This window comes from Emydura macquarii, unplaced genomic scaffold, assembly GCF_026122565.2.
Source record: "Emydura macquarii macquarii isolate MOO-44397 ecotype Brisbane River unplaced genomic scaffold, CSIRO-AGI_Emac_v2 contig_1386, whole genome shotgun sequence".
In the NCBI taxonomy this organism is placed as follows: domain Eukaryota; kingdom Metazoa; phylum Chordata; order Testudines; family Chelidae; genus Emydura; species Emydura macquarii.
Genome location: NW_027131523.1, coordinates 575322 through 589469, shown reverse-complemented (window position 1 = coordinate 589469; position 14148 = coordinate 575322). Strand labels below are relative to the sequence as shown.

At 65.2% G+C, this 14148-nt stretch overlaps 3 protein-coding genes across 3 annotated transcripts; 2 read left to right on the top strand and 1 right to left on the bottom strand.

Annotated features, from left to right (window-relative positions):
* Positions 1-388: 388 nt before the first annotated feature.
* LOC137155872 (galanin peptides-like) lies at positions 389-3060 on the top strand. Its single transcript, XM_067552324.1, has 6 exons — positions 389-584; positions 972-1049; positions 1308-1362; positions 1686-1775; positions 1857-1931; positions 2161-3060. Exons 2-6 carry the CDS (start codon positions 972-974, stop codon positions 2211-2213), a joined length of 351 nt encoding a protein of 116 aa, XP_067408425.1. The 5' UTR covers positions 389-584; the 3' UTR covers positions 2214-3060.
* A 1630-nt stretch (positions 3061-4690) lies between these two features.
* Positions 4691-6184, bottom strand: PTH2 (parathyroid hormone 2). Its single transcript, XM_067552409.1, has 3 exons — positions 6111-6184; positions 5314-5434; positions 4691-5024 (listed from the first exon to the last, which is right to left on the bottom strand). The coding sequence occupies exons 2-3, from the start codon at positions 5424-5426 to the stop codon at positions 4691-4693; spliced, it is 447 nt and encodes a 148-aa protein (XP_067408510.1). The 5' UTR covers positions 5427-5434; positions 6111-6184.
* Positions 6185-7037: 853 nt separating this feature from the next.
* LOC137155843 (uncharacterized) lies at positions 7038-9097 on the top strand. Its single transcript, XM_067552287.1, has 5 exons — positions 7038-7165; positions 7403-7561; positions 7653-7818; positions 8106-8182; positions 8347-9097. The coding sequence occupies exons 1-5, from the start codon at positions 7090-7092 to the stop codon at positions 8487-8489; spliced, it is 621 nt and encodes a 206-aa protein (XP_067408388.1). The 5' UTR covers positions 7038-7089; the 3' UTR covers positions 8490-9097.
* Positions 9098-14148: the final 5051 nt, after the last annotated feature.

Genomic DNA, 14148 nt, shown 5'->3' with positions numbered 1-14148 from the left:
GACCCTGCGCTGGCAGCCGGGGGGAGGCTAGGAGCTCGGACGCCTGGGTTCTCTTCTGGTGTCTGGCCAGGGATTACAGCGGGGGGGGGAGGCAGGACTCCGGGGTTCTCTCCCCACTTCTGGGGGGGCCTAGTCATTGAAGGGGCGCGGCGTTGGGGGGTTGGAAGCCAGGCTGGGGTGCGGTTCATTAGCCTCATTTCAGGGAAGGGGAAATCGAGGCACGGCAAGATGTGACCCGCCCGCAGGATGAAATAATGAATACAAGAGAGCCCGGCATAGAACCCAGGCGTCCTGCTCCCCCCCCTCCTCTCCCGTCCCCCCCCCCACCCCTGCGCTGGACTCCATTAGCGTTAATTACCCCCATTTTCAGGCCCGTTTTCTGACTAAGTGGAGAAGAGAAATTAGAGGCAAAATAAATTAACCAGCCCCCACCCCCCCAAATCCGTGGGGGGGGGGGGAATAGCGTCAATTTCTCCTACACCCCCCAGGTATGATGCACTCATCCCCCCACCCCAACCCTGTATAAATCCAGTGTCTGATTCCCCCGCAGCCCCAGCTGCTACCAGAACAGGCCAGAATTTGAGGTGAGATTCCCCCCAGCCACTGTGGGTCAGGAGTGAGGGGCACTGGCAGAGCTGGGGTGGGGAGCCCAAGGCTGGGTCAGTGGGGTGCGAGGTTTGGGGCAGGCAGAAATACCCTGTGGTGCATTGGGCTGAGTGTAACAAGCCTGGTGTGTGTGATGGACAGTGAGTTCTGGGGGGCAGAGATAGAGGGAGCCCGGACGCCTGGGTTTTATCCTTAGTGCTGGATGAGGAGTGGGGTCTAGTGGGTAGAGCAGGAGTACTGGGAGCTCGGATGCCTGGGTTCTCTGCCCAGCTCTGGGAGAGAAGGGGGGGGCGTCTAGTGGATAGAATGGGGGGGGGGGGTGCTGGGAGCCCGGACTCCTGGGTTCTGCTCTGTCTCTTTCACAGATGGGGACCCCCGCCTTGCTCTGTGTCTCTCTGGTCCTGTGGGGGCTGCTGGGCAAATGCGCCGGGATCCCTCTGATGGTAAGAGGCCCCCCGGGTCCCCCCTCCTTCCAGCACCTTTTCCAGCACCCCCTCACGGCCTGTCTCTTCCAGCACCCTCTATTGCCCCTGGGACGTGAGGCTGCAGAAGCCTGCCCCCGCCCTGGGCACGGTGAATGGTACGATCCCCGACAGGCCTCTGGGGGGGTCCTGGGTTGTCCCAGTCAGCGGGAGGGGGGAGCTCAGGTGGGGGGGGTGGCAAAACTACTTGTTTAATAGGGATTTTCTCTTTCTCTGCAGCCCAAAGACAAACGTGGATGGACCCTGAACAGTGCGGGATACCTGCTGGGACCCCGTGAGTAACCCCCGCAGACCCCTCCCCCCTCCAGGAGAGAACCCAGGAGTCCTGGCTCCCAGTCCCCTCCACTCTAACCACTAGCCTCCACTTCCCTCCCAGAGCAAGGTTAGAACCCAGGCGTCTGGGCTCACAGCCCCCTCACCCCGTTCTCTAACCACCCGACCTCACTCCCCTCCAGGAGAGAACCCAGGAGTCCTGGCTCCCAGCCCCCTCACTCTAACCACTAGCCTCCACTCCCCTCCCAGAGCCAAGTTGCAACCCAGGCGTCCGGGCTCACAGCCCCTCCTCCCCCCCCCCCTCTCTCTCTCTCTCTCCGGCAGATGCCCACCGCCCGCTGATGGATAAGGGGGGCTTAGCTGGGAAGCGGGAGGCCGCAGAGAAGCCGATACAGCTGGGAATGGAGCTTGAGGGTGAGTCCCAGCCCCACGCCCCTCAGCCCCCCTTTGGGCCCCCTTCCTTGCACCCCACTCATTGGCCCCTCTTGCTTCCAGGTGCCCCCCTGTGTCCCCCGGACGAGAGCAGCCTCCAGACCCTGCTGGATTTCCTCTCCTCCCTGCATCTTCCTGGTGAGCGCCTGGCCGGACTCCTGGGTTCTCTGCTGGCTCTGGGAGGGGTGGGTGGGGTCTGGGAGTGGTTAGGGGAATGGGGTCTAGTGGTTAGAGCAGGGGGGGCGGGGGTGGGAGCCAGGACGCCTGGGTTCTTTCCCAGCTTGGGGAGGGGGACCGGGGGACAGCCCGTGGAGCCAACCGAGGGGTCTCTCTCCTTTCTCTGATTCTGTCTCGTTCCCTCCTGCAGCGCTGGGGGCTCTGGATCGTCTGTCCCTCCCCGATGCCACCTTCCAGGCCTAGCCCCCCCGGCCCTCCTGCCGCATCAGCGGCCCCCCTGCTCAGGCCTCCCCACCTGGCCACCCACCCCTCGCCTGGGACCCCCACACTAGTGTGACACTCCCCTGGCCAAGCATGGGGGAGTCTGTCCCGCCTGGGCACCCCATTCCATTTCCTGCTTCCCCTGCATCCCCACACCCCGAACTCCCAGAGCTCAGGGCGGGAGCAGGTGTAACAGCCCCAAGGGCCCTGTGTTGTAAGGGGAGGAGGGCCTAGTGGTTAGAGCGGTGGGGTTGGGACCCAGGACTCCTGGGTTCTTTCCCAGCTCTGCTCCTGTCTTTAGCGTTACCTCTCTTCTCCTTCACTCATTGCCTCAGTTTCTCCTCCCAAGGGAGTGGGGAACCCCCTGGCCATCATGCTGCACTGGGAACAGTGCCAGAGTTGTGGACCCACCCCCCACCCCCAATGTCTTCACACAACCCTGGGAGAGTCCCCCTGCGTCTTCTGCAGTATGGGGCACTTGACACAACTGCAGCTGGTGCCTCCCCTCGACTTCTCCCTGGAGACGGACGTTAACCCGACGCTCCCCGAGCACGGCAGCTGGCGACCCGCAGTGGGGGGCACAGATGCAGCCGGGGAGCTTCGAGTCCTGCACGGATCCTGGGGGGACAGACCTATGCCCATCTCAGCTCTTGGCCGTGGGGCACTGGGGGGAGAGGGAAGAGGACAGGGGAAAGTGGGGTCTGCCCTTTGCCACCAGCCAATAAACATTTCTCTGTGCGATACTCCTGTCCCCGTGTGGTGCTTGGGTGGCGGGGCTGGGCACCAGGACACCTGGGTTCTCTCCTCAGCTCTGGCAGGAGAAGCGGGGCAGTGCTACAGCCCGGGGCTGGGCTAGCAGGGGGCTGTGGGTGGGGATTGAGGGGCGCATGCAGAGGTGGGGGGGGGCTCGCAGGGGGCTTAGGCTGTGCTAATTATTCTTTATTCTAATTAAAGTCCATTAAATGCCCCCCCCCAGCTCAGGCCACAAAATCAGTTGTGGGGGGGGGAGATGGAGAGGAAATCAACACCCCACCCCCCCCACAGGGAACCCAGGCATCCGGGCATCTCCCCTCTCCCGCAGCGCAGGCTGAAGGTGGTGAGATGGGAGCCACCCCACAGCTGCCGGCACTGGCTGGGGTGGGGCCTGGTGGGGGAGAAATGGGGGGACCCCCACAGTGGCTGGTGTGGGGGGGCTCTGGGTGGCAGCAAGCGGGCTCCTGGCACCTCTGTGCCCCACCTAGGAGAGAATGGGGTTCAACAGTCCCCCCCCCGCAAGCCTGCTGCCCCATGGGGAAGAGGGTATCGATGGGGGGCTGGGGCGGGGTTAGATGGAGCCCCAGGATGGAGGGGAGGCAGCCCCACAGGTGTCTGGGGTGGGGGAGCCCCAGGGTAGGCAGGACCCTGGCAGCAGGAAGAGGGGTTCCAATGGAGGATTCCTGTGGGGGCACAGAGACCTGCGGGAGAGGAGGAGGCCCTTGGGAGTCTGCGCCCCCCAAGTCCACCCCCCCATTCCCAATACACCTCTCAAAGCTGTGCCCCCACACCTTGGGGTCCATGGAAACTGCTCCTAGGATGGCCCCGGCAACCTGCCCCACACATTGTCTGGGGGCCAGAGGGGTGGAGGGCTGGGCAGAGCGCGGTGCCCTGTGGTGCCAGCAGGGGGCGGAGAGGGGCCATGGCGACTGGTAGGGGGGCAGACGGGTTATCGAGTAGCCCCCCCCCCCGCCCCCCCAAGCCAGCCAGGCCCGGTCCTGGAGCCTGGTGGGGGCCGGCGCCCCCTAGAGGGGAGAGGCTCTGTGCCCCCTTCCCCGCCCCCCCCCCGGAGCCGGCCGCTCTGGCGTTCTCTGGCCGTGACCCTGGGGTCAGGAAGGACGCTGAGCATGGCTCATCACCCCAACTGCCGGCCTGCCTCGCCCAGCAGCAAATGAGCAATTAGCTCCTCGCTCGTTAGGCGTGTGTCTGTGTTCGCCTGTCTGTCCGTGCTGGCGAGCGGGGACGTCCGTTTCTCCGCACGCGCAAACCCCGAGCCCAGTGCCCGGCCTTCAAAGGCGCTGCAGCCCTCCATCCGTCTGTCCTCACACGCCCCTCCGTCCGTCCGTCCGTCTGTCCTCACGCGCCCCTCCGTCCATCCCTCCCTCCCTCCATCCCCACATACCCCTCCATCCGTCCCTCCATCTCTCCATCCAGGCTTGGCCCTAGTAGGCGGGCTGGGAACTATCCATCCATCCATCCCCACGCATCCTGCTGTCCGTCCATCCTTCCCTCCCGCCGTCCCCCCGTTAGCCCCTCCATGAAGACACCGGATCATTGCTTCGGGGTCTGATTCAGAAAACGGAAAGCAAAGGTCCTTTATTGCTGGGCGTGAGGCTCCCGGACAGCGCAGGACGCACGGACGCGGCCCTCCCCGCGCCCCCCCCCGCTCTGCCCCACTCCCCCCACAGACGCTCTGGGCCCCCCGTTCAGTCGGGATTCACGACCAGCAGTTTCTGCATGTAGGAGTTGAGCCATTTCTGGCGCTCCATGGCCGTCAGCATCTTGCTCCGCTCCCGGAAGGCCGCGTCGTCCGCCACCACGATGCTTCTCTTCCTACCCCAGCCTGGGGCCGGGGCCAGCTCAGCAGGCGGGACTTCCTGTGTCGTCCTGCTCCCGAGGCGGGACTTCCGGCTTCGCCCCTCTCCGGACAGCATCCTGAGGCTCCAGTCCTGCAGGGTGATGGATGGCAGCTTGAGGTCCCAAGCTGGGGGGTGCCCCCCGGGGTTGGCAGGGTCCTGCGAGACATCCTGTGTCCATAGCCTAGAGAGAGAGAGAGACCAGGACGCCTGGGTTCTATCCCTGGCTCGAGGTGGGGGGGCTCGTGGAGGTGGGGGCTGGGAGCCAGGACTCCTGGGTTCTCTCCCCGGCTCTGGGAGGAGAGTGGGGTTGGTGGGTTAGAGAAGGGGGGGCTGGGAGCCAGGATGCCTGGGTTCTCTCCCTGGCTTGAGGTGGGGGGCTCCTGGAGATGGGGGCTGGGAGCCAGGACTCCTGGGTTCTCTCCCTGGCTCTGGGCGGGGGGTGGGCTCTGGTGGGGGCGGGGAGGCTGTACCTGTTGGGGGGATGTGACGGGGGGAGCAGCGTCCCGGCGCACAGCAGCGATGAATAGCCCAGGAGGAACAAGACTGAGACCAGGCTTCTCCCAGCGCTGGGCGGGGCGTCCATCTCCGGCTCTGGGGGGACGGACAGAGGGTCAGAGCCCCCTGGACCCAGCCCTCCCAGCCCCCCTCTAGCCGGCCGATCCCAACGTCTCCCCTTCCGCTCCCAGCCCCCCACCTTTCCCGGCCCAGCCGGTACCAGCCTCTCCCCTGTCTCAGCAGCTCCCTCCCCCCCAATCCCAGCCCCCGGCCCAGCGGCGCCCCCCGCAGGCCACGCCGTGGGGGTTACCTGCCAGCCCCGACGCGGCGCCTGGCGCAGCAAAACCCCCTCGCCCCAGCTACTCAGGCGATTTATACCCGTCCGCCGGCCCCCCCCGGCTCCCCCTCGCTCTTGGTGTGACGCAGGCCCGGGCGGCCCACGGGGGCGTCAGGGGTGCGGATCAATGGCGCTGCTGCGGAGCCGAGGGGAGGGTCCCTGACCCCGTGCACAGACTGGGAGTTAATGAACCACCCAGACGGGGGGGGGAGGGGCTGGCGGGGGGAGGGGAGGGCCTCCTTGGTCCCCCAAGTCCGACTCCCATGGGGGTGCGAGCTCAAAGTCTATGGGACGGACGGACGGACGGACCCCCTCGGCCTGCGGCTCCTTATTAAATTTCTCTACTGCGTGGTGGGGGGGGGGGCCCTAATTGGTCTCCCCTTCCCCCCACTTGAAGGCCTACGTCGCTAACGAAGCCCCCCGCCCGTGATTCACCACCGGCCCGGCCGGCTGTCGATGGCGAGTGGGTGGTTCCGGTGGGGGCCAGGGGGTCGTCTCGCTCTCCAGGACTCATTAGCGCTGGGCTCGTTAGCCGGCACCATAATGAGCTGGCAGGGAAAGGGGGGGCTGGGCTGTGTCTCCCAGCCGGCTGGGGGACGTGAGCCCAGAAGCAAACTCCCCACTGCATACTGCACCCACTCTGGGGGGCAGCAGTAGCCAGCCTGGGGAACAGCCCGGCGAGGGGACTCCTGCCCCAGGCCCACATGCGGACCCCACCTCAAACCCCCCGTGTCCCATTCTGGGGGGCCCGTTTATCCCCCTGGCTCTGGGAGGGGTCTGGGGTCTAGTGGACCAGTGCGGAGGTGGGGGGAGCTGGGAGCCCGGACTCCTGGGTTCTCTGTGCGTCACGCGGCCAGGCCCAGGAGGAACGTGGAAGCCCCGGGAAGGACGCCTGAGGGGGCGGGGGGGCCATCGGGTGGGAGGCTGAATGCAGAAGACGCTGGCTGGGAAAGGGGGGGCTGGCGGGCCGTGCCAGGCGGGCGAGCGAGATATCAATCGCCCGGCGCTCACCCCAAGGCGGCTAATTGGGACTGGAGAGCGGCGGGGGTGGGGAGGGGGGGCAGACAGCAAAATCGGTTCGCTAAGTTAATGGAGCGACTTGTTGACCAGGGACACAGAGGGGGGGCTGACAGCGGCTGGGGTGGGGAAGGGAGATGTGGGGGGGGGGGTTAACTCCCCTTGCAGGGAAGATAGGAGGCAGGGGAGGGGGATCAGCTCCCCCAGGGCACAAATGGGGGCAGGGAAGGGGACTCAGCCCCCCCTGCACAGACAGGGTCATAGGAGGGGAGTAGCTCTTCCCCTTTAAATCTCAGCCCTGGGGGCCCCGCCCCTCACAGCTGCCCCTGATGGGGGCAGAGGCCATTTATCCCCTTCAGTGGCAGGGGTCTGCCAGCTGCTTGTGAGGGGGGCTGGGATGGCTAGGGGGAGCTGCTGCCTGGGGGTCCTTCTCCTCTGGCTGAGGCTGGGGTTGGCCTCGCTGCCTCCATTGGGTGAGTTGCTCTAGGGTCTCTCCCCCCCCCCCCGGGACCCCTCCCTCACCATGCAGCTGGGAGCCAGGATCCCGGGTTCCTGTCTGGCTCTGGGAGGGGAGTGGGGTCTAGTGGTTAGAGCAGGGTGGAGCTGGGAGTCAGGACTCCTGGGTTCTCTCCCTGGCTGGGTGGGGGGGGCGGGCGTTGGGTTGCTCTGGGGCGGGGGAGTGTCTCACTGCCCCCTCTCTCCTCCCCCAGACTACCCTGTGAGGCTGTACTCGGAGGCCTCCCGCCTGGCCACCGTCCTGCGGCTGCGCCCCCCGTATTGCTTCTATGAGAGGTGGCGCCAGGACACCGTGGACCCCAGCCAAGCGCCCCGGGCATCGGCCAGGATAGGGGTGCACGTGTGGCCCTCAGGTAGGAGGAGGGGAGGACTGGAGCTGGGGGGCTGGGAGCCAGGACTCCTGGGTTCCCGGGCAGTGACTCCATGTTGCCATCTCCCCCCCAGGGGACAACGCCACCTACAAGGTGCCCCAGGTCTACCCCGTCCCCCCCTGCAGCCCTCTGTTTGAGGAGCCCCCCCATCCGCCCAAATTTGCCTACGACGTGGGGCCGGGCCTGGCCTGCCTGGATGACACCTGCACCCGGGACCTGCTCCCTGGCCGGCGCTACAGGTAGGTGGAGATTGGGGGGGGGGAGGTAGGAGGCAGCTGGGTTTGGGGGGGGGGGGAAGATGCATGGAGTGGGGGGGGTGGCAGGGCTGCTGGGAGCTTGGCAGGAGGTGGGGGGCCAGGATGAGGGGATGTGGGAAGGATGCAAGGGTCTGTGGGGGGGCTAGAGGCTGTTGGAGTGGGGAATGGGCTGGGGGGGGGGGGGGGTCTAGTGGTTAGAGCGGGGGAGCTGGGAGCCAGGACTCCTGGGTTCTCTCTGTCTTAAGAGCCAATTGTCTTGATTCCCGCAGGGTCCGGTTTGTCCTGCACAGCCGAGCGGTGCCCCAGGTGGCTGTGACGAACTGGTCCCGACCCTTTGAGACCAGAGGTGAGACCTGGGGCTGGTGAGGGGGAGAACGGCTCTGGGCCCTTCCCCTCTAGGGGGCAGGGGCTCCCGTCTGGCCCCACATCTGGAGGTGTGGCTTAGTCTGACCGCGCCCCTCATGGGGCTGGACTAACCCTTGTTTCTCCCCTCCCCCTGCTTTTCCCCAGGTCTCCCCCAAAGCTTCCGCACCATGGACCCCAGCCCCGGGGGGCACTCGGGGGGCATGGTGGTGGTCACCGTCCTGCTGAGCCTCTCCGTCTTGCTGCTCCTGGCCGCCATGGGGCTGGCTGTGATAGTCGGACACCGCTGAGCCCTTCCTGGGCGGAGAGATGCTGCCTCCTGCTGTGGAGGGGCGGGGGGCTGTCTGGCGGAGACCCCCCCTCACATCACATGGCGTGAATGTGTAGCAGCATCATTAAACGCTGGCTTTCTACTCTGGGTGTCTGTCTCTGTGCAGGGGACTGGGCCAGGAAGGGAGGCAGAGACTGGCTGGGATGGACCGGTCCCACCAGCTGTCTGGCCCTGGGGGGCGGTTCCTGGGGTGACCCCTGCCTGGTGTCAGGTGAATAACACGTCCCTGTGCCCCTTCTCCGTGCCCCCCCCCCTCCTGATTTTATGGGCCTCACTGGTACCTGCCCAGAGCCCAGCCAGCCTCATCTTTCCTCCCACGGGAGCTGTTCCACCCCAGCTCACCCGCCTGGCCCTTCTCAGCACCTTTCCCGCAGCCACCCACTCCTGGGGTGATGCGAGCCGAGGGGTGCTGCCGGCCCCCTGCGGGCGTGAAATGGGGCCTCTGCCTCTCTCATGTTCTGCCCCGGGTTCCTGCTGCGCTCGTGGTTTTCCCCTGTGGCCGGCTCACCGGGAGCGCCGGGGCTGGGAGAACAATCCAGGGCCAGGGGGCTGCCCCCAGCTCCTGCGTGAGGGGGATCAGCTAGTGTAGCCCTGCCCCGCATCCAGGGCCCTGGCCTCTTATGCTGCAGGGGTCGACCCCCCCCCCGAGCGAGGCATCAGTCCCCTGAGGGTCGCTCTGCCCTACTCCCCGGGCCTGACCGTAAGAGCCTGCAGCCCCCTGGTGTCAAACAGGAGCTTCCCGAGCTGGTTCACTGGCCATGGACCCTGGCAGGAGACAGACCCCCCCCACCCCAGCACGGGGTGCCCCCCCATCTTCCTTAATCTGGAGTGACTTTGGGCCAGCCGTGTGAACGCAGGAGGGTTTATTGGGTGTCTGGACGCAGCGTGGAGAGGGCGGGGTTAGCTCAGAGAACAGACTTGCAGCGATGTCTGTCCGGCGCAGGCTCCAGCCCCACAAGCCCTCTTGGTGCCGGTATCCCCAGCTTCTCCATCTTCAGCCGCCCCCAGGAAACACCCCCCGGCCCCTCCCAGCCCCTTGTCCTCCAGCTGGTCACCCACAGCCAGCGCCCTGCCAAATGGGGAGGCAGTTGGCGGAGCCATCGTCTTCTCCGGCACTCCCTGGGCATGGGGGGGCCGGGTCCAGCCAGCCGGCATCGGTCACACCTGGGTCTCTGCTAAGAGCAAACAGCCGTTTCCCTTCCCCCCTCGTTAGCCATGCAGCACAGGGGGAAACTGAGGCGCACACAGTATTCATCCAAAACATGATACAGAAGTCCCCCTCCCTCCCCAGCCCCCATCGTTCTGTAAGCAGAGGTGGGGTCGTGTTTCCCAGCCTGCCTTGCTTTGCCTTTGAATTTCAGCGGCCGCTTTGTTGCCCAGTTTGGGGAGATCCCTTGGTAACGCTTCGCAGTCGCCTTGGGTCTGAACTAGCCTGAGTCATTCTCTATCATCTGCAAACTTTGCCACCTCCCCTCTTCACCCCTTTTTCCAGATCATCTCCGAGTAAGTTGAGCTGTCCTGATCCCAGCCCAGGCGCTGGGGGACCCGCTGTTTACTTCTCTCCATTCTGAAAACTGACCATTTATTCCTACTCGCTTCCCTGTCTTTTAACCAGTTCCTGACTGATGAAGGATTATCCCTAGGGCTGCTTACTTTGCTTAAGGGATTCCGGTGAGGGACCCTGTGAAAGTCCAAGGACCCTGTGTCTACTGGATCCATGTGCTTGTTTGACCCTCCCTTCCCCCTGCAAAGAATTCTAGTAGACTGGTGAGGCGTGATTTTCCTTTCCAAAAGCCGTGGTGGCTCGTCCCCACCCGAGGGTGTTCAGCTCTGTGTCGGATCAGTCTGTTCTTTGCTGTCACGTCAACCCGTTTGCCTGGTACTGAAGTTTGGCTCACCAGCCTGGAAGTGCCAGGATCGCCTCCGCAGCCTTTTGAAAAGAAATCAGCGTCACCGTAGTTACCTGCCTGCCAGCTGGGCCAGAGGCCGACTGAAGTGAGTGGATACGTGCCCCGGGTAGTGGTTCTGGCCCTGGGGCTTTGTTACTGGTTAATTTACCAATTTGCTCCAAAACCTCCTTGCCTGACACCTCGGTCTGGGCCAGTTCCTCAGCTCGGTCACCGCCACAGCACGGCGCCGGGGTTGGGAATCTCCCTCGCGGCCTCTGTGGTGCAGACAGGTGCAAAACTCCTGTCGCTTCTCCGTGCTGGCCTTGTCTTCCTTGAGTGCTTCTCGCCAGGCCGCTGGCCCCCCTGATTATTTGCCAGGCCTTCGAGGGTTTGGTTCTTAGTTTTTGTGCCTTGGGCTCGTTGCATTTCCAATTCCCCCTTTTTTTTTTGGCCTGCCTGACAAGGCTTGAGGGGGCCGAGGGCGTCTCTCCGTCTCCACAGCTGCGCTTGTGTCTCTGCCGCAGGGAGGTCGGCTTCGAGCCGGCAGCGGTGGTAGAGCTGTTATCCTGTCTGAGCTGCTGCTGCTAGGGGGCGTCCTGCACGACCCCGGCCCGTGGTGGCTTTACCAGACGGCTGCATCAGTACGCCGGGGGGGAAGGGGGGGGGCTTGGTTGCGGGTGCTCTGCCCTCACAGAGATATGGTGCACTGGGGTCAGCACTGACATGGGGGAGCCCCCCCATTGAGCCCCCCCTGCTTATCCCCCCCAGTCAGCCCCGCCTTCCCCTGCTCCAGAAGCAGTGGCTGAGCCAGGTTGTTATTGCTGAGTTGCTAACAGCATTCCCCCACCCCTCCCGGGGCAGATGCGTCATACCTGCCCCCCCCATATCCCAGGGGGGCCCTATGAGGGAGGAGCAGCCCCCCCAGCCTGGCTCATTGTGCGTCTCTCCCTCCCAGCGGCAGCTGGCTTTTCCTTGCTCTCTGCCCCCCCCTCACCCAGGTGAGTCAGAAAGGGGCAACTGGGGGGGCTGGCTGGGGTGGCGGGTGTTGAGGGGACTCCCCAAACTTTTACCCCCAGGAATTTAATAGGGCAGTGCCTCTGTTTCTATGGGGTGAATCAGTGTGGGGCGGGACACAGGGATGGGTGCACCCCTTAAATATCTGGGGGGAGAGCTGATTTCACACCCCCGCCCAGCTATTTAAAGGGCCAGAGCCCTGTTTTGGGGGTATGCGAGTATCGCTGGAAAAGCAAAGGGGGCTGGGTCTATTTTCCCCCTTGTTATTTAGAGGTGATTCCACCCCCCACCACATATGGGGGTACCCTCTCCCGCCCCATCCTGGCCATTTAAAGGGACAGTGTCCCATTTCAGACTGAGGGTAGGGGGTGATGGAAGGGGTGTGGCTGTATCTGTTATTAATCTATTCTCCCCCCGCCACACACACACACCCAGACCCCCCCATATTTAAAGAGACAGTGCCCAATTTCAGCTGGAGCAGGGCCTAGCCCTAGAGAGGAGGAATCTGGTGTGTGTGTGTGGGGGGGGGTTAAATCCCCATACCCCTTTACTTTTGTCCATGTTTTGGTGGGACGAGGACACCCCTCCCCACAAGGGAATTTAGAGGGATGGGGCTTGATTGATCGGCCCACAGTCTAGCATAGAGGGGTCGGGCCCTGGCTGGCAGGGGTAAGGGGTGTGAACCTCTTTAAATCCCCGGTGACCCCCCAGCTGTTACTTCCCCTCTTCCATGCATTTAAAGGGGCAGCGCAAGTCCCCTCTGGGGGCATTGGTAAGGGGAGAGAGGGCATAGTTACCCCAAATTGGGGGGGTCAGCGGGACAACCCCCCCCCCCAAGAAACAGCTGTAATTCTGGCACCCCGATGGGGATGGGTGCAGAATCCCGCCTGGCTCCCCCCAAGGAACAAAGGGGCTGGGACTAGGATGGCGGGGGGGGGGCTAGTTCCCATTTCCCACCTGGGGAGAGAGCATTCGAGCAGGGGCGGGGCAGGAAAAGTTGGGGGGGATCTCTCCCCATCCCCATTTTGGGGGGCAGGTCTCTGGCTCTCTGGCCTGGGGCATACCGGAGGGGGTGGTGAAAGGAGCCTGCACCCCAAGATTAAAAGAGAGGGGGCAGGAGAATCGAAGGTGGTGGGGAGGGAAGCACCCCCCCCACAGCCCAGCACCCCCTAGTGCCCGGGGAGAGGAAGGCGGCTTGTTTGCTCTGGGGTGGCAGAGCCATGCCAGCTGCTCCCTGCCCCCGGGAGATGTTGCCAGCCACGGATGCTGGTAACCAGGAGGAGGGGGGGCCCCAGGGGGGGCCCTGCCATGGCTGGAGGAAGGTCGGGGGGGGGGGCCTGCTGTAGCTATGGTTACACCTGTGTATTTTCCACACCCCCTGCCCCCTCGCGGGAACAGGGCTCTCAAGGGAAGTGGGGTGGGGCTGGCGGGGCTGCCCCAGGGCCGTGCTGGGGGGTGCTGGGCGGTGGGGGGCCCAGCAGGGGGCGCTCTCCCCCAGCACGCAGGGCTGCCCCCACCCACGTTCTGATTTAACCCCTTCTCGCCCCCCTCTCCCCCCCCCCCCGCAGGTGCTGGTTCCCGGAGGTGCCCGGTGCCAGGCGATGGCACCCCGGGGCTCACAGCTGCTGCCGGCCGCCCTGCTGGCCCTCTGGGCTTGTCTCGCTGCCAGCGCCCCCCCGGCCACCCCGCAGATCCTGGCCCCCCTGCCCCTTGGTCCGACCCTTCCCCCCTGGCTGACGGGGGTCCCTCTTCCCTTCCCACCCCTCCCCCCTCACCTGACACTGAGGGGTCCCCTCAGCCCCCCATTGCCCCCACCTCCCCCAGCCCCACAGGGCCGCGCCCATCTCCTCTCAGCCCCTCCCTGCCCCCCAGCAGCCTGGCTCATCCCCTGGCAGGGCTGGGCCATGGGACCCCAGGTGATGGTGCCCCACAAAAGACCCCCGGAGCTGTGGCAGGAGATTCCGGTCAGCGGGGGGGGCCGGGGCCCCAGGGGGTCGAGATGGTTCTGCTGGTGGAGCGGGTGGAGCGAAGAGGTAAAGGGGGGGGCGTATGGGGGGGCAGAGGCGGTTGCAGGGGTTTGGGGTGCATGGGGAGGGAGTTGGGGATTCGGGTGAGGGCAGCACGGGGGGGTGCATTTAAGGGCAGGGAAGGTGAGGGGGTGGGGGTACAGAAGGAGGGGCATGGGGTGCATTTAGAGGCATAAAAGAGGGTGTGCATGGGGAGCTGTGGGGGTGCAGATGGGGTAAATGGGGAAGGGGGGTGCATGAGGAGGGGGTGCATGGGGGAGCTGTGGGGGTGCAGAAGTGGGGAGCCTGCGTTTGCATAGTGGGGAGAGATTGGGGCAGTCCCGGGCGAGGGGGCCCGTGGGGGAGGGGGACGCAGCAGCAGAGGGGGGGGGGGGGGCGGGCGAGTCGGACTCGAGGGTCCCGTCTCAGCGCTCTCCCCCCGCAGGCCGACCCGCTGAGCAGCCGGGGCCTGGGGGGCCCACGCCATGGCTCTGTTCCTCGCAGCCTCCGGCCTCCTGCTCTGCCTCTTCGTGGGCATCTACTGCGCCTACAGCCGGGGGGCCAAGGGGTCGCCCTTCGCCCACCAGCGCCTGCAGGACGGGTCCTTCGACGACCTCGGTGAGAGAGGCCGTGACTGCGGGGGGGGGGGGGTCTCCCGGCTCTGGGAGGGGAGTGGGGTCTAGTGGTTAGAGTGGGGCAGTTGGGAGCC